This window comes from Phodopus roborovskii, unplaced genomic scaffold (assembly GCF_943737965.1).
Source record: "Phodopus roborovskii unplaced genomic scaffold, PHOROB, whole genome shotgun sequence".
NCBI lineage: Eukaryota > Metazoa > Chordata > Mammalia > Rodentia > Cricetidae > Phodopus > Phodopus roborovskii.
The window spans coordinates 49,967,097-49,981,901 of record NW_026126433.1 but is presented as its reverse complement, the minus strand read 5'-3'; the positions used below and the strand labels follow the sequence as shown (position 1 = coordinate 49,981,901).

General features: G+C 44.1%; 2 protein-coding genes across 2 annotated transcripts in view; both read right to left on the bottom strand.

Moving 5' to 3' along the window:
• Lin9 (lin-9 DREAM MuvB core complex component) overlaps positions 1–14,805 on the bottom strand; it is a 215,063-nt gene that overhangs the window by 17,056 nt on the left and 183,202 nt on the right. The window lies entirely within an intron of this gene.
• Positions 1,060–14,480, bottom strand: Sde2 (SDE2 telomere maintenance homolog). Its single transcript, XM_051186437.1, has 7 exons — positions 14,320–14,480; positions 11,463–11,580; positions 9,257–9,368; positions 8,291–8,460; positions 6,296–6,410; positions 3,421–3,895; positions 1,060–1,369 (listed from the first exon to the last, which is right to left on the bottom strand). The coding sequence occupies exons 1-7, from the start codon at positions 14,437–14,439 to the stop codon at positions 1,148–1,150; spliced, it is 1,332 nt and encodes a 443-aa protein (XP_051042394.1). The 5' UTR covers positions 14,440–14,480; the 3' UTR covers positions 1,060–1,147.

Genomic DNA, 14,805 nt, shown 5'->3' with positions numbered 1-14,805 from the left:
GGCCTCAAACTCACAGAGATCTGCCTGCTCCTGGCCTCCTGAGTGCTGGGATTAAAGGTGTTTGCTACCACGCCCAGTGGTGTTTGTTCAACAGTACACAGCAAGGTATTTTCTGACCTGAATAGTCAGTATCATTAAGACAATTGGAGAAAAACAAGTATCTGCTAGATGGACAACATACTTAAAAAAATAAATAAAAGAAAAATCTACAGTCAGTGACCTAAAGGAGCTAAAGAAAAATGAGTAAAGAAAATCCAAGGTACGGCTAGGCATCAGTGGTGCATGCCTTTAGTCCCAGCACTCGGGAAGCAGAGGCACGTGGATCTCTGAATTCAAGGCCAGCCTGGTCTACAGAGCAAGTTCCAGGACAGAGAAACCCTGTCTCGAAAAACCAAAAAAAAAAAGGTACATAGGAGAACAAAATGCAAATGCCAATGAGACTCACAATTGAGAACAATTCATAAACCAAATAAAACAGACCTCTAGGTGGAATAAAATCCCCAGTGTGAGAGGCCTGGGGAGTAGCTAGGTCCCACCCCTGGTACTACACAGACACACAGTATTGGAAAGAGTGAGAAGTTTTCACCACAAGTTATGAATAATCGTGTCTACAAATACATTTCCTAAAAATACCATCAAAATGACACAATATAAAGCCAAAGAAATGTATAAACCTCTGACAAAGCAGATGAGTGGCTCATATCTGAGACAGGAGGATCACTGCAAGTTTGAGACCAAGCTGAACTACAAAGTTGTTTGTCAGTCCAGACTACAGACTGAGTCTCTGTCAATTTTTAATTCTGTTTGTTTGTTTTTCTCTGTGCAGCCCTAGCTGTCCTGGAACTAGCTCTTGTAGAGCAGGCTGGCCTTGAACTCACAGAGACCCACCTGCCTTTGCCTCCCAAGTGCTGGGATTAAAAGTGTGTAACAACACTGTCAGTCTGTGAGTCTCTCAAAAACACCAAAAAGAAAGGAAAATAACCTACAAAGTTTTCTTCCTCCAATGAAGACTTTCAAGCCCAGGTACCAAAGAAGAGACTAGTTAAAACTGAGTTATTAAAACTGCTTTTTAGTATCAACAGGAACATTGGTCATAAGTCCACATAAGCCAGAGGAAGTGTCAAAAACATGAGAGCTCTGAAGAAATTCATTTCTTCTTCCCTTTTGAAGGCTTGGCAAACAGAGCTGGGTCAATGTGCTCCTTTGCCAGGCCCCTAACAGAGAAGAGTCTGGCCGCCCGCTCCTGCAGGGTGCCCCCGCACTTCAGTCCAAGGGCCATCAGTTCACACTTGAGCTTCTCCAAACCCAGCGACTCCAACTCTGCAGCAGAGCTGAATGCTAACAGATCCACAGCTTCCCGACCGAGAGCCTGATGGGAAAAGGAAGACTGTAATTACCAACTACATTCTATTTTCAATGAACTGCGAGTTACTGTAGCACCACCCTGCTATTGACCTGTCATCTAGACACCATTCCATATGCAGTTCTGATACACACAGAAAGCTAATTTCGTATCTATGTACCTAGAAAAAAACATTCAAGACAGTAGCATGTATAGAATTCCTTAGTAGATCCTCCCCTTACCAGACCCAAGATAAGGTCTCATACAGAAGTCAAAGCTAACATTGGACTTGCTTATGTAGTCAGCTAAAGCTGACCCTGAACTCAAGATCTGCCCATCTCTGCTTCTCAAGGGCTCATATTACAAGTATGTACCACCATACTTGCATCTATTTTTGATTTTTAAGACAAGATTTGCTATGCAGCCCTGATCTCAAGCATTCAGTAATATTCCTGCCTTTGCCTCACAAATGCTGGGATAGTATAGGTGCGTGCCACCAGTCCCTGCTTGGAACACACTCTTCTTTTATTTATATTTTTTCTTTTTCCTGTTTTTCAAAACAGGGTTTCTCTGTGTAGCCTTGCTATTGTGGAACTAGCTTGGTAGAGATGCAGAATCTGGGATTAAAGGCACTGGCCAACACTCTCAGCTTGGAACACATTCTTTTTCTTTTTTTTTTTTTTAATAAAAATTATTTATCTGAAGGATGGGAGGGAGAGGGAACTGGGACTAGTATGTAAAAATAAGATTGTTTTAATTTAAATAAAAATTAATTTTAAATTATTTATTTTTATTTTATGTATATTGGTGTTTTGCCTGCATGCAAGTCCCAGTGAGGGTGTCAGAGCTTGGTGTTACAAACAGTTGTGAGTTGCCATGTGGGTGCTGGGAATTGAACACACACACACACACACACACACACACACACACACACACACACACACCCTGCCTGGTTTACACTGCAAGTTCCAGGACAGCCAGGACTACAGAGAAAAACCCTGTCTCAAAAAACCAACAACAATAAAAAGCTTCTTTCCTACATAAACTGGCTATTTTAGCCACACGCTTTCTTGGTCCTCTCTCCTCTCCTGGTTCACTTGCCTGCTCTTCCCTCCCCCCACCATGTCCCTGTTCAGTCTGCGCTCTTCCAGATGTCTCTCACTGTACTCCCTGCAATAGACTCCTTCTCCTCAACCATCAAACAAATAAACAAACCACTAAAAAACAAAACAAATAAAACCCAAAAGCTAAGCAGGCATGGTGATGCACACCTTTGATGCCAGCTCCTGGGAAGTGGTAGATGGAGCTCTGTGAACTTAAGGCCAGTGTGGTACACACAGGTAGCTCCAGGCCTGCTGGGTTATACTGTGAACCCTGATCTTAAAACAAACAACAACAAAGGCACTAAAACTGAAGCCATGTCTTAGAGCTGATGAAACAAGGCATCAAGGATGCCACCTAGTGGTAAACAGTGTAATTCCAGAGCTTACAGGGAACAGGCTTCACATCTGCACTATTTAGGATTAAATGTTTCCAGTAAGCAGCCATGGGGACAGAGGCACATCTTTGAAAACTCAGTGAATTACTTTGTGATCACAGATTTTGAACTCAAGGCAGCCTGAACTACAGAGTGAGTTCCAAGTCAATCACAGAAATGAAATCCTATCTCAGAACAAAACAACTAAACAAAAAAGGGGCCGATAGATGGATGGCTCAGTGGTTAAGGGCACTGGCTACTCTTCAGGACCTGGCTTTAATTCCCAGAGCCTGTAAGATAAGTCCCGATCATCTGTAAATCCAGTTTCACTGGATCCAATGATCTCTTCTGGGCTCCACGGGTACCAAGCATGCATGTTTCATGCAGACATACATGCAGACAGAACATCCATACACATAAAGTAATAAAAATTTGAAAAGAAATGTAAAGGGCTGGGTTGGTGGCACATGCCTGTAATGTCAGCGATGAAGAGGTTTCCAGGTCCCCAAGAGCTAAACACACACACACACACACACACACACACACACACACACACACACACTCTTTTTTTAAGAGCAAAAACAAAACAAAACCAACATACTGTGTCTCCTGAGTGGCTTCCTTCCAGGTTAGCAATAGAGACACTTTTCCCATTTTCTCCAGATAGAGCCACGGCAGCTCTGTCCCCACCAGGCACTCCTGTCTCTTGGTCCTTCTGTGTGGGTTTGAGGCCCTCTGTTTCCTTTGCTGTGGTCTCTTCTGCTTCTGTGTCCATCTTCCTTTCGCTGTGCTCCCTGGCAGATGTCTTTCCCAGCTCAGTTTGTGTGTTCTCCAAAATGTCCTTCCCAGGGTCAGGGTCAGGCATGGTTTTCTGAAGCTTTCCTGGAGACTTAGAGTGTGTGCTCAACCCAGAGCTCTGAGAGCTACAAGGACAGTCAGCTGCCACCTCAACACCATCACTATCATCTTCTGGAGCACAGCAGCTCAGCCCCGAAGTACCAGGGCCTTCATCACTGTCATCATCTGAGCTTCCGACACCGGAGCCCTCAGCAGCCTCCAGTCCTTCCATGCCCAACCTGTGGAAGGCAGCAGAAAGTTGTGACACCATTTCCAACCTGTACCTAGTAAAAGTACGGGCTTCCTGGAGATGGCGAGTTGGTAAATTTCAGAAAAGTGTATTGCAGAGGTGTAAACAGAAGGGATAGCATTCAACCATGTAAAACCCAACAGGAGTGACCATGCTCTTGCTGGAGTGTTCTCCCTCAGTACACATGCCCTTCCTTGTATGCTCTCTTAGCTCCTTTTTTTTTTTTTTTTTTTTAATTATGATTCTGTTAAAATTATGCGTGAGGGGCTGGAGAGATGGCTCAGAGGTTAAGAGCGCTGGCTGCTCTTCCAGAGATCCTGAGTTCAATTCCCAACAACCACATGGTGGCTCACAAACATCTATAATGAGATCCGGTGCCCTCTTCTGGCCTGCCAGTAGACAGGCAGGCGCATTGTATATGTAATAAAATAAACACATTTTTAAAAAACTTAAAATAAGTAAAATTATGTTTGAGATTTTCCCTTTCTACATTAATTCCTACTGTTGAAAATTAGACACAGTAAAAGCCATAAAAAAACCCTTGGTAGTTCCAGGACAGCCTCCAAAAGCCACAGAGAAACCCTGTCTCGGGAAAAAAAAAAAAAAAGGAAACCCTTGGGTCTGAGGATGAAATCAGTGGTGGAACACTTGCTTAGCATGTATGAGGCCCTAGGTTCTATTCCTAATATCAGCAAGAAAGAGGGAGAACACCCTACACTTTATTAATAATTGCTGTGCTGGATAGTTTTTTTTTTTTTTTTTTTTTTAAAGATTTATTCATTGTGTTTACAATGTTCTGCTTACATGTCTGCTTCAACACCAGAAGAGGGCACCAGACCGGATTACAGGTGGCTGTGAGCCACCATGTGGTTGCTGGGAATTGAACTCAGGACCTTTGGAAGAGTAACCAGTGCTCTTAACCTCTGAGCCATCTCTCCAGCCCGCTGGATAGTTTTATATCCATTTGACACAGCTAAAGTCATGTGAAAGGAGGGGACCTTAATTAAGGAAATGTCTCCATAAGATTGGGTTAGAAGACAAACCTGTAGGGCATTTTCTTAGTTAGTGATTAATGGGAAGGACCCAGCCCATTGTGGGTGGGGCCATCCCTGGGCTGATGGTCCTAGGTTCTGTAAGAAAGCAGACTGAACAAGCCATGAGAGCGCAAGCCAGTAAGCAGCCACCCCTTCATGGCCTCTGCATTGGCTCCTGCTCCAGGATCCTGCCCTGACTTCCTTCAATGATGAACAATGATCTGGGAGTATAAGCCAAAAAGTTCCCTTCCTCCCCAGGTTGCGTTGGTCTTGGTGTTTCACCAAAGTAATGGTAAACCTACTTAGGACAACTGCCTTAACTACAAAGTCTCCAAGGTATCTAACAAATGGAGAATGGATAAAGAAATTGGAATATGCAGGCAACTTCATAATACAAAGCAGTAGGAGCTTAGCACGGTAGCACATGCTTGTTACCCCCAGCACTCAGGTGAGGCAGGAGGGCCAGGAACCAGGAACTCAAGAGACCAAAGCAACAGCTAAAACACAGATCAATCTTAAGAAACATACATTGAACAAAAGAAGGTAGGCATTGGAGGTGATCTGACACTCTCGAGAAGGCTGAAACAGTAGGAACAAACATCGAGTTGGTGGGAATCAGTTGCCAGGATGTATGAGGGCACACATGAAAATTTTCCGTCTTGTCTGTACTTCAGGCAGAATATCCATACACATAAAATAATAAAAAACTCGGAAAAAAGTGACAAAGCTATTTGCTCTGTGATGGTCCACTATGAAGGGAGAAAAGCTGTCCTTGCAGGTGCTGGGGAAATAGCTCAGTTTGGTAAAGGGCCTCACATACAAGCATGAGGACCTTCGTTCAGAAACCCCCGCACCCTCCCAATGTAAAATGTCAGGTGAATCAGGAGCATCTGAAATCCGCACAGGAGCTGAAGTAGGAGATAGAGACAGGAGGATCCTTGGCACACACTGGTTAGCAAATCTACCACACAGATGAGTTCCAAGTGTGAGGAACCCTATCAAAAGAGGTAGGAAGCAGGAGGAACACATTAATGCCAACCTCTGGCCTCCACACACATGCTCATGTGTGCGCGCGCGCACACACACACACACACACACACACACACACACACACACACACACACACGTATGTACACACGTGAGCTTATCAGATTCTGCTGAATGGTGTCCACAGCAGAAAACACTACTGAGGTGCACAGGGTGCCAGCCTACAAAACCTGAAGCCTGAAGCACCCTGCACATGAACTTCCACCAATGCTACTTAAAAATGTGCTTGTTCCAGCCCTGGATGTGGTGGCCCATGTTGGTGATCTGTGATCCAAGCAACAGGCTGAAAATGTCCTTAAAGGGCTTACCAAAAGCATTTCCTTTTCTTTGCTCCAGCTTCCCGGTCTGTCTTTGATTTGTTAGGCCGTTTCCGAGTCTCACTGTTTCCTGCTGACACCATCTTGCTGGAGGCAGCCTGCATACCTGAGGGAAAATTTTAACCAGTTTCGGTAAGGATATAATTTGGGTTGTAGAAAGTGCTATTATCTTTTTTAAAAACTTATTTTTTTGGAGATAGTGTTTCTCTGTGAAGCCCTGGCTGTCCTGGAACTTGCTCTGTAGACCAGGCTGGCCTCAAACTCACAGGGATCCACCTATCTCTGCCTCCCTGAATGCTAAAAAAAAAAAAAAACCTTTTAATTAGCACACAAAGTAACATTTTCTTACACTTTTTTCATACATATTTAGTTATGACTGTTCCTACCTTATGAAAGGTAAATTTCTTCATATCAAATTTTTAATTATGAGATTAATCTCAAATTAAAAAACATTTCAAATAAACATTATGAAACCGTGTCTATGACAAGATCTCAATCAGCCAAGCTAGCTGCAACACACTGGCTGAAAATGACCTTGATCTGATTCTCCTGTCATCACTGCACTGGTGTGAAGGTCACAGGCACTCCATCATGCCCAGCTAGGACAGCACATTCATTCGTTTGTTTGTTTTTTAAGACAGGGTTGCTCTGTGTAGCTCTGGCTGTCCTAGAACTTGCTCTGTAGACCAGGCTGACCTCAAACTAGAAGATCTGCCTGCCTCTGCCTCCCCAGTGCTGAGATTAAAGGCGTGCACCACCAACGCCCCACTCTTATTTGATTATTTTTAAGGAATAGGGTTTTCTCTGTGTCCTGGCTAGCCTGGAACTTACTGTACAGACTATGAACTCACACAAATCTATCTGCTTCTGCCTCATACTCAGTCCCCAGAATAGTATTTTCCTATCTATCTACCTTTCTATCTATCTATCTATCTATCTATCTATCTATCTATCTATCTATCTATATCCATCCATCCATCCATCCATCCATGTTTTTTGGGGGACAGGGTCACGTAACTCTGGCTGGTTTAGAATTTGCTATGTAGACCAGGCTGACCTCGAATTCAGAGACTCCCTGCTTCAATTTGAGTACTGGAATTAAAGGCATGAATCACCACATCAAACTTAGAACAAGTTTCTTTTTTATTTTGTTCTGTTTTTGGTTTTTCGAGACAGGTTTTATCTGTAACAGTTCTGGCTGTACTGGAACTCACTCTGTAGACCAGGCTGGCCTTGAACTCACAAGTTCTGGAACTAAAGGCATACGCCACTACCAATTGGCTTTAAAACAGTATTTTAAAAGTACCAATATTCACCTTGAGGCTGGTTCATACCTAACAGCTATTTTCATACATTTGTCTTTCCTGTCCTAGCACAGTCTTTTGATGAAAAGGATCCTTTAAATCAACTACATTCATGACAGGGCCAGACACTGCACTGGATCCTTAAAATATGCTGAGGTTGCTGTGGCAGTGGTGGCGGAGGAGGCACATGCCTTTAATCCCTGCACTTGGAGGCAGAGGCAAGCGGATCTCTGTGAGGTTGAGACCAGCCTGATCTACAGAGCTAGTCCCAGGACAGCCAAGGCTGTTACACAGAGAAGCCCTATGTTGAAAAAAGAAGTTTGTATGCAAACTCCTGAAGGCTTCCCATATCCCTATACTGCACACACAAAAAAAAAAAAAAAAAAAAAAAAAAAAGAGAGAGAGAGAGAAAAGATGGACTGGCAAGATGACTCAGCCATTAAAGGCTGAGCTCACAACGAAGAGTCCAAAAGCCTAAGAAATCTGGAGGGTAAGCCTGCCAAATGTTGCCTCTGTGTTGTGCTGGGTGTGGTGCAGGTGTTAGCATGAAATAAAAGGAGAGGAGTCCTAAGGCTTTCATCATCCTCTTCCAAAGTGTTCAAGGGCACCCTTACAGTGGAGTGAGTGGTCTGAAGCTCATGGCTCCAGGGCCTGCAGAGCACAGAGGAATCCTCACTCTCACCTTTGAGGACGGAATCCTCCAAACGCTCAGCCATTTCATGACACTGCCTCTGGTAATCGGGGTTGGTGAAGCAGTGCTTAGGCTCTGCAAGTTTTCGCTGCAGTCTCTCCAGGCGCTTTTGCTCCTTTTCAGCCTCTCGCTCGGCTTGCTGTTTTACCCACTCAGCCATCCTGGGGAAGGACGGAGATGTAATTGAATGAATGTATCATATACAGCATTTAGATCAACAGTAGACCACACATATGAAACTGATCCAATACTACAATATAGATGAAAAACTTACTGCTAAATGGCCCTGAAGTAACACTTACTCACCTGTTTATGGTAATGTGTTATTAAAACAAAACTCTCCAGCTCTGAGTAACAAAAAGTACAGAATAATCACGCACATGACATAGTGCTTGCTACTAACTGCCACTGATTATACAGCTACTGTACTTTTATTGGTGTGGAAGAGGTGATCACAGGGATCAAAACCAGAACCTTAAGCAAATGTTTTACCACCAAACTGCACTGCTATTCTACTAATGTTTCACTCATGCTCCTACTTATTAAGTCAAATTTACTTATAGGCCTGGTGTCCCACACCTTTGATCCCAGCAGTGGGAGGCACAGGCAGGTATATCTCTGTGAGTTTGAAGCCGTTCTGGCCTACATAGTAGGTAACAGCAAGCCAAAGCTACACAGAAAGACCCTGCCTCAAAAATCAAAACCACAATGGACAAACAGAAATTAAATTTACTATGAAACTGTATGGCACGTTTCATTAGCGCCACCTCACACACAACAGTCCACCAATCTCTTCGTTACATCAGATGATTGATTATAATGTCTGGGTTTACTAATACTCCCTCTGTGATACTCACATAAGGAACTCCTATTCATATCGTGACACATCTCCAGAAAAGTGTGTCATGCTTAATGTCACCATACTGTAAGGACTTAACTACAAAGTGGGTATCTTACGCTTTCTCATGATTGACATCTCGTAATCTCCTCCCACTGAGATCCCGGCAGGCTTCTCGATTGGTCGTCTTCTCTATCTGAGCACCAAGTGCTCGAAGCATAGACCCAAAACCTAAAAACCGATACAGGTATCGATTAAGTGGTTAAGGATGCCAAGGACTGATACAACAGAATAATGAGAACAGCCTATATCACAAGACTAAAAATAAACTCCACATTCTTCCTTTTTCTTTTTGAAAAGGAGATGGATGGCATCAAGGTTTTTGCCCAGGATACAAAGGTATTGATCAATTTGATTAGCTTTGTGTTTTTTGCCTTTCACTTTGTACTTCTGAAATGCTCTACTGTACAGGTAGGATCAATGAAAAGCTTTACCCAATGCCAGCGACTCCTAGATTCCTAGGTGAAGAATTGTGTGATGAGGACCTCTGAGGCGGCTCAGTCAGTAAAGTGCAAGCTGTACAAGCTTAATGAACTGAGTTCTGGATCCTCAGTATCCATGTAAATAAAAGCTGGACACAAGGGCACGTGCTTATAGCCCCAGCAACATAACTAGAGGATCCCTGGAGCTCACTGGCCAAACTGATAAGCTTCAGGGTCAGTGAGAAATCTGTCTCCACAAATAAAGTGAAAATATCTGAGGAATATAGCCCATCTTAACCCACATATGTGTGCTAACTAACTCTCCTACACACATGCACACAAACACATATACCAAACATACAGAATTAGATTTATAAGGTGGCTCACTGTAGGAAATCCTATGCCTTCCCCCCGGAGTACAAATTTGCTGTAAGAAGCACATCAGGTTAGCCACCAGAAGCATCTGCATCATGTATTGTAGGGTGAGGGATGGGGGTTGTTTTTTGAGACAGGGTTTCTCTCTGTAGCCTTGGCTGTCCTGGAACTCACTCTGTAGACCAGGCTGGCCTGAATTCAGAGATTCCCCTGCCTCCTGAATGCTGGCATTAGAGGCGTGTGCCACCATGTTTGGGGGTGGGGAAACTCTGAGCTGCTGGCATCTGAGGATATACTGTTTTTTTAAGGACACATTTCAACAAGCAGAACAATTAGTCTCAGATGTCTATACTCTGAGACCAAACCACATCAGACTGAGAAAACTTGAGAATATGCTTGTGCATCATAAAAAACACCCACAGCTGTTCATGTTCTATTTCCATTCTTCTGGTTTCTTTGCCTTTTTTAAAAAAAAAAAAATATTTACTTGTTGGGCATGGTAGGGCATGGTAGGGCATGACTTTAATCCCAGCACTAGGAAGGCAGAGGCAGGTAGATCTCTGAGTTCAAGATCAGCCTGGTCTATAAAGTGAGTTCCAGGACAGTTACACAGTCTGAAAAAAAAACAAAAAACCAAAAAACTTATTTTATGTGTATGGGTATTTTGCCTGCATGCACAGTTATGTGCACCACATACATACCTGGTGCCACTGATCCCCTAGAACTTGAGTCACAGATAGTTATGAGCTGCCACGTGGGTGCTGGGAATTGAACCCATGTCCTCTGGAAGAGCAGCCAGTGCTCTTCTTTTAACTAGTAAGCCATCTCTCCAGCCCTTTATGACTTCCTTTTTTTTGTTTGTTTGTTTTTGTTTTGTTTTATTTTTGGTTTTTTTGTTGTTGTTGTTGTTGTTTTTTTGAGACAGGGCTTCTCTGTATTGCTCTGGAGCCTGTCTTGGAACTAGCTCTGTAGTTCAGGCTGGCCTCGAACTCACAGAGATCCACCTGCCTCTGCCTCCCGAGTGCTGGGATTAAAGGCATGTACCACACTGCCTGGCCTTTACTCTCTTTAACCTTACCAGTATAATCAGGACATTAATCCACCCGGCCTGGCAAGAGTTGTTTCCTAAGATGACTTTGGGTCACCCTTAGAAGTACAACAGGAGACAAAAATCTTGACTATTTCAAAGCTAGCCCTTCAGCAAACTGGAAGGGACAATAGTTACCTTTCAAGAGTAACCCTCCCTAAACTCTTGGAGCCAAGACTCTCAAAGAGCAGCCTGGCTAGAGAAGCTGGGGTTTGTATAATTTTTTACTCTCAAAAAGAATAAAAAAGATTATCCAAAACTGAGTAAAAATGGTTTCACAAGGCCAAACAAGGTTGTGTATACTAGAGACCAACAAGTTTATTAACTTCAAACACACTGCTAGGAACCACAGACTTGTAGCAATAAGCAATCATATCCTACCTCCTTTCCCCCCACAAAGCCTGGGCTCCAAACTGTACACAGCTCCATGCTGCACCGTGTCCCTGGCAGCAACGAGGACTCCATTACATTTTACAAAGAAGCAGTCCACAGGAATTGCCTAGAGACAAGAGTAAAGTCTTTAATACCTTTATGACACCAGACGAGACCTGTCTCTAACTTATTCTTCTTTCATTAATCTTGTTACAAACAGATAACAGGCTGGATTACTATTTGTTAAGCTGAAAACAACAATGACTAAACAGTCCTTCTCTATGTTTGGATGCAGTTTCCTATTGTGATCTTCTTTCTCTCATAGGTCACCTGCATAGCAGACTACACAGGGCTCAGATCTAGAAATGCACAAGTCTCACTTTATTTCTCCTGACCTTTATAAACTGGTTAAAAAAAAAAAAAATTCAACTTAATGTCAAAACGATCCAAAGCCAACCTGCCAGTCAGAAATTTATTTCAGGTGTTTTGTTTTGCTTTTGGAGCAGTATTACATCACCTTGTAACCTATTCTGAATTCAAATTGCAATCTCCCTGCCTCAGTCTTCACATCTAGAAATAACACCATTCCCAGTGGGGAGTTGAGGTTTTACTCTAAATAAAACTAGTGGCCTAGCAAGGTGACCATGCCTTTAATCCCAGCACTCAGGAGGCAGAGGCAAGTGGATCTCTGTGAGTTCCAGGACAGCCAACGCTACATAAAAGAGAGGCCTTGTCCCAAAACCCAAACCAAACCAAACTCCTCACCAACAGCCCCCTACAGAGTTGTCAATATACCACTGTCACTTAAAACCATGTGAGTATATACAATCAGTGAGAAGAAAAGTTATCAGGAGAAAGATCAGCAAATTAAACCTGATGACTTGAAAGTTAGAGATTAGGGAGAGGAGCCAGCAGCCAGGTATTAGAAAGAAGGCCAGGGGAGAAAGAGGGTTGATGGTGATGCATGTAACAGTCACAGCCAACTGTGTCACATGATAAACTCAAAACTGACTACTCTTCTTGGTGATGAACACCAAGATCAAAAGCAACTAGGGGAGGGAGGGATTAATTTCAGCTTACACCCAGGTCACAGTCATCTCTGAGGAAGTCTGGCAGGTGCTGAGACAGAAACCATGCAGAAACGCTGCTTTCTGGCTTGCCCTCTGGCTGCTCAACTAGCTTTCCTATGCATTCTAGGCCCACCTGTCTGGGATGGCACCACCCACAGTAACCTTTGCTTTTCTCAGCAATTAGCAATCAAGAAAACGAGTCCCAGACAATCCCACAGGTCAGTTTGATAGAGACGATCCCCCAGCTGAGAATCCCTTGGATAACTCTTGGCATGTCAAGTTGTTGTCAGCTGAACCTAACTATGAAAAGAAGGTAATTACAAATTATTTGTAGAATAATGACAGTTCATCCGCAACGATAGAAGGCTGCAAGGCAGAAGCACTAGTGTGAAGACAACAGTCTCTAGCTTCTCAGTGAAGAGAACATATAGAAGACACCACTGCAAACGAAGAAGGCAAGGGAAGAGCCAGGGAGCTGAAGCTAACCTCAACAGAATGAATGGCATGAAGCGCTATTCTTGTCTGAAACGGTCTCCCTTACATTGTAAAGATTCACCTCACATTAATGTTTATAAACTAAAAACCACTTTAACATCTTTATATGTAATATATACGGTACTTCCAAACTTGTTGTTTTGTTTTTTGAGACAGGGTCTCTCTGTAGCCCTGGCTGTTCTCAAACTCACCTGCCTCGGCCTCCCCCATGTAGAATTAAAGGTGTGTACCACCATCCACTAACTGCAAAACTTTGAAAGACAAGAATGTGAAGGCAGAAACTTTTATGTTCAAGCAAAATTGCTTATTAAAAAAAACTAATCAAAGCTGTTTTATTTTTAAAGTTTTTTTTATTATTTTTAGTTATGTGTATTGTGCCTGTCTGCATGTAGGTATGGGCATATCAGTGTCCTCAGAGGCCAGAGGAATGCTGTTTTGTTTTGAAACAGGGTTCATGTAGTCAGGATGGCCTCAAATTCACTACAAAAAGGAGGCTGATAACTCCCAATTCTCTGGTCTCCACCTCTTAAGTGCTGAGATTACAGGCATAAACCACCATGCTCAGCTTTATTTCTAGGGCCTTTAACAAAAATATCCTTAACACTTCTCATTGTTAATATCCTATGGTTAGCCGGGCAGTGGTAGCGCACACCTTTAATTTCAGCACTCGGGAGGCAGAGGCAGGAGGATCTCTCTGAGTTCGAGACCAGCTTGGTCTACAGCGTGAGTTCCAGGACAGCCGAAACTACACACAGAGAAACCCTGTCTCGAAAACCAAAACACAAACAAAAAGGCGCACAACATTAGAAGCCTTTGACCAGAGTTTCATAAATACAGGTGAGCAAAAAGAACAGGCAGAAAGTCTCGAGAGAACCTATGGTGTCAACAGAACCGTGAGTGATTGACCAGTGACCCGATGAATCCGTGTCCTTCTCTAAACGTCCTATGCCTGGGTCTGGCTATGACCTGCTCTCCAGGTTAGAACTAGCAGGGTTTCCAGATGGGCTATAAAAAAGCATATTCCTATTCATAATTTAGGAATAAAGAAACAGAACCAAAGAGTTTCTAATCCAAGTTGGGTAAGAGGTTTAATTGGATTTTGTTTTTTCTTACAATGTAGGGGCAAAACAACTACCGCCAGATTACCAAATTAAGGTCCCAGTACTGATCGGAATCACCTGAAACCGGAGAATTCGCAGCCTCAAAATTTGAAAAGTTCTGAGGACAGAAGCACCCACAACGTCTTACCCAGCCCGGCCCGGTGAGTCCTTCCCCCACCTCCCGGCAACCGCGCTCCTCACCTGTTCCTGGCAGTGTCGGTAGATAACATCGCGCACGGAGCACCTGCCCGAGGCACACGGCAGCGCCTTGCACCCGGTTCCGGGGCCGCGAACCCACGCTAGTACCGTAGCCTCCGCCATTCTGCTTGGGGACGGAACCTCCAGCCGGTGACAAGCACTAGGCGACACCATCTGGACGCGCCTCGATGACGCAAGGCTTCACTCTCCAGCGCCCCGCCCCTCCCGCCCCGCGTTTTCCCACTCACCCTGCCTTTCCGGAGGGCAGTCACGTGGCCCGGAATCGCGAGCCTGGCGTGGGGGAGGGGACAGGAAAGGCCTGCCGGAGGCCGATAAGACCGCGGAGCGCTCGGGCTAGGCGTTGCTAGGGGCGGTTGCTAGGGCGGGGCTCGAGGGACTGGCTATAAAGGGCCAGCTCTGGGCGCGGCTGAGCGCTGTGGCTGTGAGCGATAAGGCTGGCTGTAGATCCGCCCAGCGCCGCAGGCCCCC

Bases quoted from the DNA above. Each gene is read 5' to 3' on its own strand.
- Sde2 (XM_051186437.1), bottom strand. From the start codon at position 14,439: ATGGCGGAGGCTACGGTACTAGCGTGGGTTCGCGGCCCCGGAACCGGG. The intron at 11,581-14,319 runs GTGAGGAGCGCG...TCTTGTCTCTAG, and splicing joins ACCGACACTGCCAGGAACAG to GCAATTCCTGTGGACTGCTT. The intron at 6,411-8,290 runs GTGAGAGTGAGG...ATTTTCCCTCAG, and splicing joins GGAGGATTCCGTCCTCAAAG to GTATGCAGGCTGCCTCCAGC.